Raw genomic sequence first — 17,375 nt, 5'->3', positions numbered from 1 at the left:
ACATGCAAGGAGCTGGATGAGAAGCAGGGCCACCAGGATTAGAACCGGTGCCCATATGGATTCCTGGCACGCCGAAGGCGAGGATTTTAGTTACTAGGCTACCGAACTGGCCCTTACTTCTCCTTATTAAGATTTTTTTTTATTTGATTGGTTATTATTTAAGAGACAGAGCAATAACGAGAGAGGGACAGTGCTAACTGTCATCTGCTGAATCACTCCCCAAATTCCCAAGGCTGCGGTCAAGATTGGGAGCCAAGAGTTCAATATTGCTGTCCCACACAGATGTGAGCCACATTGGTGGGAATCTCCCACGGTGGAGTACCTGAATCATCAGTGCTGCCTCTTGAAGCTTACATTATTGGGAAACTTGCATCAAGAATGGAGCCAACTTTAAACTCAGGACAAAAGGATCCCAGCAGTAGCTGTAATTACTAGACCTATCACCCATTCTCAAACCCTGCAAGCTCTGCTCAGAGGCTCCTGTTTTGTTCATGACCATTCTGAGGCCAGGAAACAAGTTACAGTTCATGCCCTGATATACTGCCAACCTATTTTTTTTTAAAAAGATTTATTTATTTATTGGAAAGTCAGATATACAGAGAGCAGGAGAGACAGAGAGGAAGATCTATCTGTGTCCAATGATTCACTCCCCAAGTGAGCGCAACGGCCCATGCTATGCGGATCCGAAGCCAGGAGCCAGGAACTTCTTCCGGGTATCCCACATGGGTTTAGGGTCCCAAAGCTTTGGGCCATCCTCAACTGCTTTCCCAGGCCACAAGCAGGGAGCTGGATGGGAAGTGGAGCTGCCAGGATTAGAACCGGCACCCATATGGGGGATCCCGGCGCATTCAAGGTGATGACTTTAGCTGCTAGGCCACAGCGCCAGGCCCATACTGCCAACATTTTTTCAAAAAAGATTTATTTTATTTTTATTGGAAAGTCAGATATACAGAGAGGTGGAGAGACAGAGAGGAAGATCTTCCCTCTGATGATGTTCACTCTCCAAGTGGCCACAATGGCCAGACTCTTTGTTACAGCAGTTCAAACTGCTGCTTGATGTGCCAACATCTCATACCAATGCACGTTTGAGTCCAGGCTTCTCCAATTCCAGTCCAGTTCCTGCTAATGCATCTTGGAAGGCAGCACCTGGATAAAGCCCTTAGCTTCGACTCTGACCTGCCCTTGCCATTATGGTCACTTGGGGAGTGCACCGATGGATTGTCTTTCAGTCTCTCCCCTCCTTTCTCTTTGTAACTCTGTCTTTCACAGCAATAAATTAATCTTTAAAAAGATTTATCAAAAAATAATTTTGGGGGTCTGACATGGTATCCTAGTGGCATGCGCTGGGATTCTGTATCGGTGCCAGTTTGTAAGCCAGCTGCTCCAATTCCCAATCCAGCTCCATGCCTGTGGCCTGGGAAAGCAGTTGAGGATGGCCCAAAGCCTTGGGATCCTGGATAATGTGGGACACCTTGGAGAAACTCCTGGCTCCCGGTTTTGGATCAACTCATCTCTGGCTGTTGCAACCACTTGGGAAGTGAACTAGCAGAGAGGAAGATCTCCCTCTGAAGATCTCTTTCTCCTCTATGTAAATCTGACTTTCTAAACAAAACAAAACAAACCTATATTCCTGCCAAATATCTTTTTTCCCCTAATTTTTGTCGTGGAAACTTTAGACATATACTGCAACCTACATTATTTGATTTCCATAATTACCAACTTGTGACCAATGTCATTGTCTCAGTATAGCTACATTGTGTCCTTTGCTATTTTGAAGCAATGTCCTTATATAATGTCACTTAACCCATGGATATTACACCATTTATTGCTGAAAAATATGGACTCATTAAAAACATCTCTGCAGTATCGTTATGATATAATTATGGAATAAAAATACAATGATAAATTTTAACACAATGAAATAGTTAATCAGTGGTTAAATGTCTAACAAATTTATGAATTTTTGGTTGATTTTTGTAACTTAATTACAGATCCATTAATCTTACATTAGCCATGAGCCTACTCATTATCCAGCATTGGGCTTTATAATTGCTCTCATTCTAAATCGAATTTCAAGACTGTTAAGTCCAGCTACTACCAACTGAGAGAGCTTCCTGAGGTCTGTGTTTTTAGATTTTGCCATCTAATCTTTCCATCCATTCAAAGATAGAACCCACCTCCACCCTTATTGCATAAGTAGAGGCTGAGTGGGTCTGAGGAGAGCTGAGATGAGAAGAACAGACTTCCTCTCCAGCCAGTCAGGTTCTCTCCTCAGGCCACACTGGTTCCTAATCCCCTCAGGGCCCACACTCAGGACCAGTCACTGCCCAGTTCTCATCTCAGGCTTTCCCAGGTTGTTCTGGGCCTCAGTGACATCACACACCAGGAACCATTGTCTTCTCTCAGTGCATACCAAACCTAAAGCTAACTTCTAAATTGGATTTGTGATGTGGGACTAGATTTCTTCCCCGAATCCTTACAAGTATGTGGCTTGGACAAGAACTCTGTAACACCAGGTTAATAAGAGAAAAACACCTGAGTGTATTCAGGGGTGCAGTGGATGCTATCTGCTTGAAAAGTTACTCAAAGTGGTGGCTTAGGATATAGTCTAAAACAGTATTTTGACGAGGAAGAATGGAATTCTAAGAAGCGATAAGAAAAAAAGAAGAAAAATGCCAGGTTTCAGAGGAAGGAGACTGTGGCAAGTTAAAGGTGTGGGAGGAAAATCAGTTCCCGGTCTCCCGTGGTGTCCATGATTCTGAGCAGGTCGACGAGTGGGGCTTTATCTGTTTCTCTTAGTAAGTGAGAAATGGAAGGGGTAGAAGCATTCACCTTCATGATTCTCTGTGGAGCTTTGAGGCAAAAGAGAAAAGGTAGACGTTCTCTGCCTTTAGATTGTCTGTGGTTTGACAATAACTGTTGGTCACCGTGACATGTTCCTGTTTCTCCTGTTCCATTGATGTGCATGGGTTGAGTGTGTTTTGTCATCTCAGAACGTCATTATCACACTTCCTTCCACAAAGAGGCACTCAAGGGTTTTTTGTCGTGTGCGTTGTGGCCTGGAGTGGAGTAGATGTCACTGGTAATCTCCTTCAAGTGATTCTTTCATTGGTACGGTGGTATGGGATGTATGGATCACTCAACTGATTTTGTCAGAAAGCTTAGACTCTTACTGTATACGGTGTAAGAAGCTGAAAGAATAATAGCCAAGGTGAATTACTGAAATTAGTTTTATACACAAATAGACAATATCTAAGAAGTACAAATTATTACAACTGAGGCTTGGAGAGAGTGATGGTAGGAATGGGGATTAACATTTTTTAATCATAAACTATTTTTCATTTTAATTTATTGCTTTGAGTATGAATATATGTATACCACTGTTCATTAGAGAATTCTCTCAACTTGACGTATGTTTAAACACATCTGCGATCATCAAATTAGAGTCCTTTATTTTGATAAGGAGGGGGTGGTAATTCAAAACGTGGGTTGAACACCTCCAAGGAAATTCACTGAAGGACATACTCGAATCAGTCTGGTGATGAACTACCATCTTTAGTGTCACGATGTGTGATGCTTATGTTTACATTAGAAATGCCAATATTGGAAAATGTATAATAAATGCAGACAATTTTCTATGAACCTTTATTAAAAATGAACTAGTATTCCCATACTAGCTTGGCAATATGCATAAACATGCTACTTTATTTTTTTTTAAGTACCAGTATCAAATTTTCCAAAGGTGGAACAAATCTGCGATAGCCTTAGGAAGCAAAAGTCAGGTTGGATTGTGTTCTGGATGACATCAACTCAAACATAGATTATTGTGGGGAATTGGGAACATTGCACACATCGTTCATGGCAACAGGTCATTAAATCATGATTCCTAATTCCTGTGCGCTTTCACTGGCAAGAGTCGTTGCCAGGTGTCAGGTCACATTCACTTCTAGCATAGTCTTAATTCACACACCACACTGACAGACCTCCTGAGTCAGAGGAGTTTATTAACAGGAAGTTAAGGGGAAGGCTGATGTTATAAGTCCCACTCATCAGAGGAGAAGATCTTTATAGGGTGCTGCAGCTTGCATGGGCTGACACAGTCGGCATGAGGTCCAGAGGTGGGCTGGAATCTATGCTGCACTCTGGCGTTAATATGGCAGATGGCATGAGAAGCATGTACAGAGACACTGGATCATGAATTGCACTTCCTGCTAAGGGAATTTTGCCTATTTTTTGATGCTCCATTTCTGCATGGTGGCAGCTGAGTACCACCCAGGGCACTGTGTTGTAGAGTTTCATTCCTCAAGAGAAGTCTGTCCAAATCTTTGCTGTTTTCTCTCAGTGAATATCAGTGCCTAGACAGCTAAAAATATTGAGTCCTGGAGTTAGAATCCGGGGCCTTGTAAAAACACACTTTTGACAAATTCCTTTTGTGCTATTTGCATTGGTCCTTACCTTTTATTTACTGTTTGTTTTTTGGAAAGTGAGTCAGAAAAACAGAGATCAATCAGTCTTCTATGTATTGGTTCATTCTGCAAATGGCTACAATGGCTGCAGTTGAACTGACCCAAAGCCAGGAGCCAGAAGATGTTTCTCTGTCTCTCACATGGATGCAAAAGCCCAAGCACCTGAGCCATCATCTACTGCTTTCCCAGCCCCATAAAAGGAGGCTGATCAGCTGGGACACAAACCAGCACTCATATGGGATACCTGCACCACAGGAGGAATATTAGCCTGCTGTGTTGCTGTGTCCACCCTAATCCTTATCCTTGGTTAAACTCCATAGGAAATAATTCTTAGCCCCTTAGCTAGAGTCCACTCATTATCCTCCAGAGATATCAGAAAAACCAAACTATTAGAATTACAACTTTGCAAGGAACATGGTGTCAGTAGACTCCCCTTTGCATCATGCTGCAAGCATGGGCACTGCATGATTGCTGTTGGAGATATTTGTCTGGCCTGTGGTGGTCATCTTGCCAGTCACACGTCCTCAGTGCATGAACTGAATTCAAACACCAGAAGAGGCTGGGCCACATGTGGGCTGTGCCACCTGTTCAGCCTCTGTAGGGCTCCTAGTTCTATGTTTATAAATAATAAGATCATTTGCACTTTTATAAATTTTGAGGGAAACATGCAGAGTTTCCTAAAACACCTTGCACAGTATTTGACACCCAGAAAAAAAGTTATGTAAGCCAAAATGGTTCTCTAGATTGTGTGTCTTGTCTTTCCTCTAATATTTTACAGAGGTTTCTGCTGTTTTTGAGGCTGGGACATCGGTTACTTACACCTTTCAAGAACCCTACCCTGTGACCAAGAACTTTAGTCTGTCATCTTCAGCTATTTACACAGATGCAGTGCCATCCAAGGAGAACATTGCACTGAGCTTCATGACAGGCCGGGCACCCAGCCTCCTGCTCTTCATTAATTATTCTTCCCAGGACTTCCTGGCTGCTCTGCTCTGTAAGAATGGTAAGTGCCAGAGGCCACAAGCCTACTGGAAGTGCCAGGCTGTGCTGGAGGGACCGCCCTTGTCCTCCAGGTCTCAGCATCAGGGCAGGTTCCTCTGGGTCCCACCCGAGCAGCTCATTTTCAGACTCACAGCCCAAACATTGGTTATGCTTTCCTTTGGTAAGTTGCAGTTGCTATTCAGACCCAGTGTTGATTCTTGACGAATGTCTCAAACATAGGGACTTAATTTGACACCACTGTTTAGCAGTGATTCTTTTTTATCTTTGTTACAATCCATTAAGAGAAGATAAGGTCACATGTGTTTCTAAATTTCAGAATTGCCACCTAAAAGTTGTCTTCTTTACTGCAGTCCTTGTTACTGAGGGCGGTTAAAACAGCTAGCATAAGCACAGGGTATATGCATAGGTGTCAGCCATCCAGGTCTTGAGAAGTAGACTAGATGGGTAGTAACATTAAAGAATAATTTACTTTGGAGACTTTATATATATGTGTGTGTGTACAAATTATATATGACAGTTTTTGGCACTGCTATTATTTTGAACTTGCTTCAAACCCTTATTTGAAAAAGCTGTAATGTTATTTTATCAGTGAAAAATTTACCATCTCCTTGCTATTTATGATAATTCCTGTTTGATATAAAGTACACAGATAAATTCAGGGCATTTATTTCCTAATGATAAATCAATAGATTTATTTACATTTTATATATTTTAATTACATTAGATTTTATATATTTTAATTACATTTCCAGGGGACTTTTCACTATTATTTATACTTCTGGACTAATGTCTCATTTTGACAGTATTTGAGAAGCACTTAATTTCCTAATTTGAAGGAGATCTAATAGGCTGCCAAGGCTTTGGACCATCCTCAGCTGCTTTTTCAGGCCACAATCAGGGAGACAAATGGGAAGTGGAGCAGCCTGGCATACAAACTGGCATCCAGATGGGATCCCAGCACTAAATGGAGAAGGATTAGCTAACTGGACCACCACTTTGGGACTATGTATTTATTTTAAAGATAAGAAGCATATTTGAAATACAGGAAAGCACAGAAAGAGGTAAAAATGTAGAGAAGAAAAAGCCATTTTTCAGGCCCTATGAGACGCCTCAATGACTAAATTCTAAGCTTGCAAGTACCAGGATCATGGATGACCATAATGGCTGGGCACCAGGCTGAAGCCATGAACCTAGAATTGCTCCCAAACCTCCCATGTCTTGAATGATTTTGTTTTCTTATACTGCTTTCCTTGTTACACTAGCAGGGAGCAGGATAGAAAGCATAGCAGCTGAGACCTGAACGAGTACTCCTTATAGGATGCTAGCATTGCAACTGGCAGCTTAATCCACTGGCAACAATAGCATCCCTAGCATTTATGTCTTTTTGCATCTTTGATAAATGTAAGAAACATGGAGGCATTTGTGTCTGGTCTGTTTATTTCACTCTTGGGTCTCTGGGCAGATAGGAGCACTCACGTGTGAATTCAGGAACATCAGGATAACCTCACTCTGCTGAGGTGCCAGTAGCTATAACTCAGGGAATTCTCTCATAGGAGGCAGTACAGGTGACACAATGAGTTAGAATCCAGGGTCTCTCTCTCTGACCAGCTCCTTGTATAAAAAGTATAAGTCAGATAGCTGCTGAGCCATCCATTCTTCCACTACATAGTTGGATAATTACTCATCCAATTCTACCATACCAGGGACCATGGAGAAAAGCAGGATAAGCAGGACGTGCTGCTGTCCCAAGATGACAAGGAAAGGAGACACACACAGAGACACAGACAACCTAGACAAAGGAGGAGGTCACACTGGGCCGATTTGAGTAACTGTGAGGATGAATCTTTTCCCACTTGAGGGCTTGTAACAGTGGAATGAATACCTTGAATGATAATTTCCTGTCTCTGGAGATTTCCAGTTTAATCATTAAATGACTGTTTATTGGAGAGGCCAGCAGTATGGTGGTAATTGTTGAAGGAGGAGAGTAACAACCTCTGGTGCCTTCTCTAGTCTTACGTTGTGTGACTGTTCCCTTTCTTTCTGTTTGGACCTTGAAAGGTTGCTTAGGGGAATTGAGAATGGGTGTCCTTATAGCTTATTCCCAGTATGCTGATGGTACTAAAGCAATGACCTCATTATCAGTGAGTCGTGTGGGAGGGGAGACTATTATCAACGGCCAGAAGTATTTAGAATATAGCTTTGATGCAACATACTGAAGAGGGTTCCTTTGAACATGCTACAGAGAGTCATGAACACGGAAAGGCAGGGAAGTCATCAGAAGAGAGGACAGAATTAACTGTTGAAGTTCTTACAGGAAAGATTATCCATCTGAGATAGAATTAAGACTCAATGTAGAATATAGATGTCCTATGAAATCTGTAAGATGACTGTGTATGACAAGCCAGGGGAAATTAAAGGTGTTCTCTCTCCGAAGATTTATTCATTTATGTGAAAGGTAGTGCTACTGGGAGAATGGGAAAGAAAAAGTCTCAATCTTCTATCTGATACTTCACTATTCAAATAGCCAAAACAACCAGGGATGGCACACATGCAGACCTTAGAGAAATGGCTCCTTTTACAAACATTTATTGATTAAGAGAGATCTCCCATTTGCTGGTTCACTCCCCAAGTGGTCACAACGGCTGTAGCTGAGTTGATCTAAAGCCTGGCGTTAGGAGTTTCTTCCAGGTCTCCCATGCAGGTACAGGGTTCCAAGGCTTTGGGTCATCCTTTACTGCTTTCACAGGCCACAGGCAGGGTTAGAGGCGAGGCTGCTGGGATTAGAACTGGCGCCCATATGGGATCCTAGTGCATGCAAGGGAAGAACTTTAGTTACTAAGCTACCATGCTGGGCCCAAGAAATTACTCTTAAATTCCATCTTTTCTGTCTTCCCCAGGAGAAATCAGATGTCCATAGCTGAGTTCTTTTTTTTTGGTAACGTGGCTCATTCTCAACAGTCTGGGTTGAGAAGCCAGAGTGGAGATAGGTACATCATTTGCATCCACCCCGAACAGAATCCACCAGGCTAAAAACTGAATTCAGTTGACTAGGGCACAGGAGAACCACCAATGTGGTTCAGAGTCATCCTCAAAACTCTTTGCCCTGCCAGGAGTTTCATTTGCCAAGTGTGGAATTCTTCTTCACCTGTTATCATTCTGGAAATTTCTCTAACTGGAGATATATTCAGGGAAAGCTTGTTGCCATCATTCTTTCCTAAATGGAGAAAGAGATTTTAGCTTTTGGATTTAAGAGCAGAGGCAAGACAGAAGACATTTTGAAGAGGCAGCTCTTATAGAAAGCCAAGGCGTTTGTGATTCTGTTGTCTGTTGTGCTGGGGACAGAGGCACCCTCTTAGACTTGGTAACATGGGGAGAACAGGTCTTCCCAGGAGAATGCTTCGTTTTGACACATGCCTCCGGGTCCTTGAAGGGCATTATGATCATTTCAGGTCTCTGGACCATTGAGTTCAGGTCAAGGCAGATCAGGACGGAGATGTCCACATTTTTGGGTGACAGTAAGTCAGAAAAGTTTCCTTAGAAAGGGTGACATTTAAGGGGAATGAAGAAAGGTCAGTTTTCCAGGAAGACATCGTATTCTGTTTAGTTTGATCAAGATTTATTTAATTACTTAGTGAAAGGCATAGTGACTGAAAGAGTTGGGGAGGGGAGACAGAGAGAGAGAGAGCTTGAGCTAGCTCTATTGTGTCACTACAGAAATGGTCTTACAGTTGGGCCTTCTCTGGGCTGCAGCCAGGAGCAGTGAGCTCCATCCAGATTTCCCATATTGGTGGGAGAGGACCACGTGTTCACAGCATCACTGGCTGCCTCTCAGGTAAATTTACAGGTAACTGGATAGGGAATAGAACAGTCAGGACTCACTTTGAAACACAAGGACTTGACCCCAAGCACCACAATACTGGGCCTGCATATCATATTCTTCAATACAAATATCAAAACTTGTTTGTCATTGTCTCCATGTCACTCTCAAATCAGACAGTTAATAAAGTTTTTGGATAGATTTATTTTTCTTCTCTTTACCACTGTTATTTTTCACTCCTTCATGGTAGAAATAATGTCAGATTCAGAATATGTGCTAAAAAGAAAGCCATCCATCTACAGGGAAGTTTTAGGGTACAGCATCAAATAGGGTTCCCAGGTCACCATCCCCCCGGTGTCTGCTCAGGTGGCCTTCAAATGGTTTGTTTGACTTCGGTTCTGCATGGCCTTTTCTTTAAGCACATGGATTCTTAGGATTTACTGTCTGCATTTGTGATTGCAGCTACCGTGGAAGGAGTCATAAAGTCAGGCACATTTTACGTTGAACAGAAGGCACACACAAGGGAGCTGTGGGTGAAGAGAATTCCATGGCAGCGTTGTCTTCAAATCAGAGGACTCCACAGCTGTTAGCCGAGGTTCTGTTGGCCACATAATTCAGATTTTAGATTTGACTAAAGAATAGAAGGAGGAAGGATGCTATTTTGAGGATGAGGGCCTTCAGGAAATCAAAGCAGTGGCAGTTCTGTTACCTGGGATGTGGGGGGTGAGGTACCATCTCAGAGATTTGGTAACAAGGACAGAAGCAGTCTTCCCAGGGGAATGCTTCATTCTGATCTCTGCTTCCAAGTCACTGACGTATAAGTCTTACGGAGAGACTACAGGTCAAGGTAGAATGAGGTAGATGCCAGCTCCAGGTATAATGAGGAAGAGGACATGATGTGTTTGGGAGATAAGTTAGAAAAGTCTCCATGGAAAGGGTCTCCTTTGATGAGGGGCATAAAACGTTTTCCAGGCACACAGCACATGATTTTTTTTTTTGCTTGTTTTTAAGATTTATTTAGTGACTTCAAAGGCATAGTGACACACAGATAGAAATGGGTCAAAGTGGGACCCTGTCTAGGCTGAAGCCAGGAACAAAGAACTCCATCCAGGTCTCCCATGTGGGTCTCAAGGACCCAACTGTTGGAATCATCATTGGCTGCCTTCCAAGGTGCATTAGAAGAGAGATGAATTGGAATTGGAACAGTCAGGACTCAAACTCGCACATGTTTAAATTGGAAAGTCAGATATACTGAGAGCAGGAGAGACAGAGACGAAGATCTTCCACCTAATGACTCACTCCCCAAGTGACTGCAATGGCCAGAGCTGTGCCGATCCGAAGCCAAGAGCTCAGGGTCTCCTCCGGGTCTTCCACACGGATGCAGGGTCCCAAGGTTTTGGACCATCCTTGACTGCCTTACCAGGCCACAAGCAAGGAGCTGGATGGAAAGTGGGGCTGGCGGGATTACCCACATGGGATAATATTATCCCATGGTGTGCCCACATGGGATCCTGGTGTGTGCGAGGTTAGGATTTCAGCTGCTAGTCTACTGTACTGGGGCCTCAAACTCACGTTTTCTGATGGCTGGATCTGTAGCACCACAACACTGAGCCCAAATATCACATTCTTAAACGGATGTGTTACTATAATTGCTGCTCATCACCCCCCCCCCATTTCATTGCTGATGCAAAATTTAATTATTTTCCCAATAACTTTCTTTATCTGCTCTTTCACCATCTGTCCTTTATCACTCCTTGATGATAATGCCAGATTTAAAATAAATGCTAAAAAGAAAGCCTGCATCTACTGTGAAAGTTCTTGGATCTGATGTCAAATAGGGCCCACAGGTCACCTCCCCGCAGTGTCGGCACAGATCTCCCCTAGCACCAAATGGTTTGTGTGACACTCAGTTTCTTAGCTGTACTATTTGTGGTTTCACACAACTTACAGGGGAAAAATGATGAAGTCAGGCACTTAAAAAAAATTTTAAACAGGCACACACAAGGGAGATGAGGATGCAGAGGAATTCAAAATAGTACCATCTGTATAGTAGAGAACTCCACAGGTGTTAGCCAAGGCTCTGTTGGCCTCAGAGTATCCACTCTTCCTTGGCCCTGGAAGCTGTTCCAGGTTCAGCGCCACCTCTTGTTGGCACCTGTCTGACTCCATTGCATGTTGCAGTTCATGAATTTAGGAGGATTTCTGCTAGGCGGACCTGAAATTACATTGAATGCTTCTTTCCTTGGCCTCCTAAGCCCAGCCCACTTCAGGCTCTGGGCTTTATTCATGCAACAATTTGCAGACTGTGAGATTAAATTTTCTTTGAATGTCTAGGCAACTGCTAGGTTTTGTTTTGAGTGTTTCATTTCATGCATCTCTGGGTTTTCCGATAATATTTGATAATATTTTGTAATCCTTCCAGCATTCACTTCATTATATTGTGGTGACACACCATGACCTCCAGGGGACAGTGTAGAGTCTCCTGGTTACTTCACACTTTGAGAAAGGGCAGAACCGAACTGGGTATCCACTCTGTTTAATTGGTCAACATTTGGCCTGAGTGGATAAAAAGGCATGAATGAGTCAGGGTCACCTTTGTTACTTCTTTTCTCTCTGCCGTTCGCTTATTTTTGAAATCAAATTTTATTTTGCCATAGTGTTTAAAATTTGTTTATGTAAAAAGTGAGTACATTGTATATGTCCATATTTAACAACACCACGATAGGATGTTCAGTCTGTGGTGTGCTTGTACGTCCTTGAAGATTGCTATGACGAGTATCCCTCCTAACACGCAGACATTCACACATACTCGCACACACGCACACCGTCTCACAAATTCACTCACACACACAGTTAATTCCGAAATGCACATGTAAACTCACAGTGAAAAAACAAATACATTCTTTCACACATTTTCACACACACATGCACATTCTCTTCGTGGGTTGTAGCACCTGTTGTATGGCATAAGGTGGTGATGGAGTTAAAGGAAGTGATACGGAGGGTTAAAGCACTGATCTGACAGGATTAGTATCATCTCTCTACTAAGAAACATCAAAGTTGTCAATGCCATATGAAGACACAGAGTAGGCAGCTAGCTGTTGGCAAAGCAGCTTTAGAGATGATCTAAAGAGATACAAACTCTTCTTCAGAGATTGTATTGACTGATGCCTTTCAAATGTGTGTGTGTGTATCTAAAATGCAGAACTACAGAGACAAATTTTTCCATCAATGGCTAGAGCTGTGCTTATTTGAAACTGAGAACCAGGAGTTTCATCCGGGTCTCCCGTGTGGATGGCAGAGGCTCAAGTACTCAGACCTTGTGTTGCTTCCCCAGGTGCATTGGCTGGGAGATGAATAGAAACAGGAGCAGTCAGGGTGTTGACTGGTGCCCATAGCAGCTGGCAGCACTGCAAGTGATAGCTCAGCTCTGCAACACCACAATGCCTTCTGCTTACTGGTTCCTGGATACTGAACTTTCTGCCTCCAGGAGAGTGGAAAATAACATGTTGTTGCTTTTGTTTACTCAATTTCTGATATTTTTTCGTAGCCAACTAAGTGGCCTGAAACAAGGATTAAGTGAAATAATGCAGGTAGAGATGCTTTTTGGAGTAGTAAATATGAAACCTATTTTATTTTTTTATTGATGTGGTGATGGAATGGATTATCTGTGTAGTGAGTTATGAGAGCAAGAATGTGAAGGCTGGGATTCACAATATTGGGCGGGGGGGATGAAGACTGGTCAATATCTAAAGGCAGTATATAAATACCATTGGCTGAATATTACCCTGAAGAAGGAAGATAATGAGGCACGGGATGTATGCTCTGCATGTTAGTTTCAGGTCACCATACAGCCATCAGGTTATAACATAGAAGGCATGAAAATGGGGACTTCCAAGGATGACTTTCTGAAACTTGTTTCAACACAGATCTTCTTTCTTGTTTTCGTTTGAGTGTTTAAGATGTGAATGTGTGCTTTGAATAGATATGTTTGTGAATCTATCTACCTACCTATCTTTATAGTCATATCAAAAAAGATAAAAGTAGAACACATTAGGGGGACTACAAAATATTTGTGGAAAAAAAGAATTAACAGGCAATATTCATTTTTTACAAGCCCCTCAACATTCAGTCCTCCATGTGTGGGAGCTAGGAAGAGCTCCCATACAGCAAAGGCAGTTCCTGCTTCAGATGCATATATTTCTAAATGTTTAGGGAAACGGAAATGAAGAGTCAATTTTATTTTTACTTTTGTAATGTAGACTTTTACAAATTTTTTCAGTACCCCTTATATGTGTAGACTCCAGGCGTCTTATAAAAATAATTTTTAAAAGTTGTTTAATGATTTATTTGAAAGGCAGAGAAAGAATGAGAGAGGGACATGGGTGGAGAGAGAGAGAGAGAGAGAGGGAGAAAGAGAGAGAGAGAGAGAGAGAGAGAGAGAGAGAGAGAACATCTTCCACCTTTCATTCTCTCCTCAAATGGCATGACTGAAAGTCTGAGCCAGGCTGACGCCGGAAGCCAAACTCTCCAGGTTTTCCGTGTGGGCAGCAAGGATCCATATACCTGGACTACCATCCCTTGACTCCTGGCAAGTACGGGATGTGGATTTGCTAAATGGTGGCTTAATATTAGTCCCAGATTCTGTAGTTCATTTTCTAGGCATTTTTGGATTACTCAAATACACGTAGGGGTGACAGGGCTGTGTGGGGATGAGATCTGTGGTGACTTCTGGGCCTTCACACTTTGTATTTTCCTAATTTAAATAAGTCTTCAGAGATGTGCTAAGATTGAGCAGCTGTTGGTTTTTTCGTTCAGATGGGAAGGCTGCTTATGACCTTGTGGTCTAGGACTGGGGATAATTGCGACCTTCCCCTTGTGATGTTTTTCTGCTTGCAAAGAGAAAAGGTGCTGAAGATGTGCCTTCTCTGTGTGTAGATCTATGATCCTTGTCTAGGTCAGGCTCTCACAGTGGTGCTGTGGGTGATTAAGGAGGTCACATTAGATAAAGGATTGGCAAAACCCAGATCAAAGAAGTGGGATAAATGCCAAGAAGATACATCACAAAACAGACCAAAGAGCTAACTCATTACAGAGCTGTGGGGATTTTCAAGTCAGGGGTGGATTAAGCACTTAGCATTTGGACAAGAATGTTAATTGCAAGTTTAAGGATTAAGCAAGTGAAGATGGTGTGAAGAAAGCTTTGCAGTTTATGTACAGAAAGCTCACAGGTCCAGTTTAGCCTTAGAATGCGGAACAGGGAGGTAAGACATTGCCTACTGCTTGTGCATCCTGAGACAAGTCCTGGTTCTCCCAGCATCTGTGTTAATGCACGCCCTGAGTCTCACACCAGATGGAGACCGTGATGGAATTCCTGACTCCTACCTTTGGCCTGCCTCAGCTTTAGCTGTTGTGGCCATTTGGGGAGTAAACCAGCAGATGGAGAATCTCCCATTCTCTTTCCCTCTCTCTGACTCTACTTTCAAATAAATAAACACGTAAATTAAAAAAGTAAATCTAAAACAAACAAAAAATTATTCTGAAAAAGTCCTTTACAAATTCCTGCCATCACCATATCAGGCCTTCCTCAGTTCCCTGTCTTTTAAAACATAATAATAATTCATAGATGTGAACATCGAAATACTTCAAGAATTCTTAGAAACTCAATTAAAAGAGAAGTGCAAAAACTTTGGAAATCCATGCATATCAGAGGTCTTCAGAAAGCTCATGAAGTATGTTTTATGAAAACCCTTGTGCGAAGTTCATAACTGCCTTTCTTACACAAAATATTCTTATCATTTAATTTCATTTTTCTGTAACCTTTTGAATGCCTCCTCATACTTCCCAGGTGTTGGTTTGTGACATGATGTTCTCAGCACTGTCAGCCCATATCAGTGTGACATTGGAGACTGGAATTGAGCTAGTGTCTGCCCTGTTCATAGCTGAGGACATGTGGGCCTACAGAGGTTAAATGACTTGTCTGAAAATAGTAAATAACCCATAGGGCTGGACATCAAAACTTCAAACATTGTTAGTCGTACTTTTTAACTTGTTAGTTCTTCTATACTCTGACCACTCATTGTGATACCATGTTATTCACTCCTTATATCATTGCAATGTGGTAATCTCTTTACCTGCCAATGTTTAAAACACCCAGCTTCCCAGGATGCATCTGTGTCATACCTGGGATCAGAACAAAGGAGACATCATGGGGGCATCTGGAAGTTAAATCACTTGTAACGGTTCCGTAAAAATCCCAGATGGATTAATGCTTACTAAGACCCTACCCCATTTATTAGTTCAATTAAGTAACCAACCCTTACATCCCCCATCGCCCAGAAATTGATGGGGGTTGCCTCTGTCCCCTGACTATTATTTGGACTTGATGTCTCTCTCTCTCCCTGTCTCTATCTCTCAGTATCACTCTAGTTCAATCATAAGAGGCATTTCTCTATGGGAGGGGTACACACCACTCATGCATGAATGTATGTTCAGCCTCTCATCTTTTAAATACATGTCATTCTGATTTGTGCATGTTACTGTGCCTCTGCTTAGAATTCTTAGCTCTTTGGCAGCCAGGTTCTGGGTGGTGTTCAGGTGTCAGAGTCATTTAAATTATACTGGGGGTGTTTCTCTCAGAACTGTCCATTTCCCCCTGGCATTTACCTGAGCTTTCATATAGGTTGTGTGCTGTGTCAGGTATTCCTGTGCACCTCCGGCAGCTACCCACAGTGCACTGCTCACAAGTCTTCCTCTGTGAAAGATGGGTAGGGCAGAAAGGATGTGTGATACAGAAGGAGGGCTGCCAGTCTGGTACAGAGTGGTTGTTCCATGTTTCCCCACATTTGGCAAATTATCCTTTGCTGCCGAAAAGTAATGTTAGCAGTGCCCATTCCGAGCTGCTGGCTGCAGGGGTAGGCTAGAGACCCACCTCTGAGACAAGACAGCCACATTTGACAGCCACCATCAATGAAATGTGGAAGTGGAAATTCATGTGGGGGAGTGCTGCTTTCTGTAAGCAAGTGATTTAAAAATTGTTGATTGGACTCAGAGTTTGTGTGGCCTAGAAAATATCACATGTAATCAATGCAAGTTCTTATTTAAGCAGGAGCTGACTAGGCACAGTTATTGTCTTTCCTTGTTTTTGTTTGTTTTGTTTTGTTTTAAGATTCATGGATTTTAATTGGAAAGTCGGATTTACAGAGAGAAAGAGAGACACAGAGAAAGATCTTCATCTGCTGGCTAACTCCCCAAGTGGCCCCAAGGGCCAGAGCTGAGCTAATCCAAAACCAGAAGCAAAAATCCTGGAACTTCTGAGTCTCCCGCATGGGAACAGGGTTGCAAGGTTTTGAGCCATTTTCTGCTGCCTTCGCAGGCGCACCCATAATGGGATCCCTGTAGTTGCAATGTGAGGATACAGCCACTAGGCTATTGTGCTGAGTCTGTCCTTCCCTTTTAAAACTCCAAGAGAACATGAAGTGATGCAATGTATTCCCTCATACTAATAATTTTAGAAAAAAGTCTAAAATGTCTGAAAACTTTAGAGTCAAAAATTATGGTAGAATTTATTTTCATCTTTTACTTTTAAACAAAATTAAGTATATTTGAGACATTTGTAGCTTACTTTGTGCAATTATTCTGCAATTCAATGATTTCCATATGAAAATTTTTCTGACTTACACTTAAAAATACTGAAAACTTAGCTGAAGATTTTTCTGGGAGTAATGCATCAACAGAGTGACATTTTCACCTTATAACCACAACTTTATGTTTTATATTTTACTGAGAATATTGCCACATTGTAAATAAACACTGTTTTAGATGACTATTGTTGCTATGACTACTACTGCCTAATATAATAAAATGGTTGGAAATGTCCTGGCAGAAGCAACTAAAAGGAAGAACTCAAGAGATCAGAAGAGAACACAGCGTGGGTATATTAGGTTGATCATGGAGTATAAATGGAACAGGAAAACGGTTGAACATCAGGCTTTGCTGACAGGGGCCAATGGTGGGCCTCAGGGAAGGTTCAGACACAGGCGCTTCTGCCCCTGGCGGCTGCCAGGATAGGGTTTGAGAACTCAGAGAAA

The 17,375-nt window shown here is 42.3% G+C and overlaps 1 protein-coding gene across 1 annotated transcript in view; it reads left to right on the top strand.

Moving 5' to 3' along the window:
* The window catches only part of LOC121150356 (contactin-associated protein-like 5), a 298,680-nt gene that overhangs the window by 235,290 nt on the left and 46,015 nt on the right, over positions 1-17,375 (top strand). Inside the window, exon 19 of the mRNA XM_040971200.1 lies at positions 5,245-5,469. Coding sequence (XP_040827134.1) covers positions 5,245-5,469 — 225 coding nt within the window. The remainder of the gene's footprint in view (positions 1-5,244; positions 5,470-17,375) is intronic.

The sequence above is a fragment of the Ochotona curzoniae genome, unplaced genomic scaffold (genome assembly GCF_017591425.1).
Source record: "Ochotona curzoniae isolate NIBS_2020 unplaced genomic scaffold, NIBS_Ocur_1.0 scaffold_4953, whole genome shotgun sequence".
Lineage (NCBI taxonomy): Eukaryota > Metazoa > Chordata > Mammalia > Lagomorpha > Ochotonidae > Ochotona > Ochotona curzoniae.
Note: the sequence above shows the minus strand (reverse complement) of the source record. Positions and strands in the feature narration are given on the sequence as shown.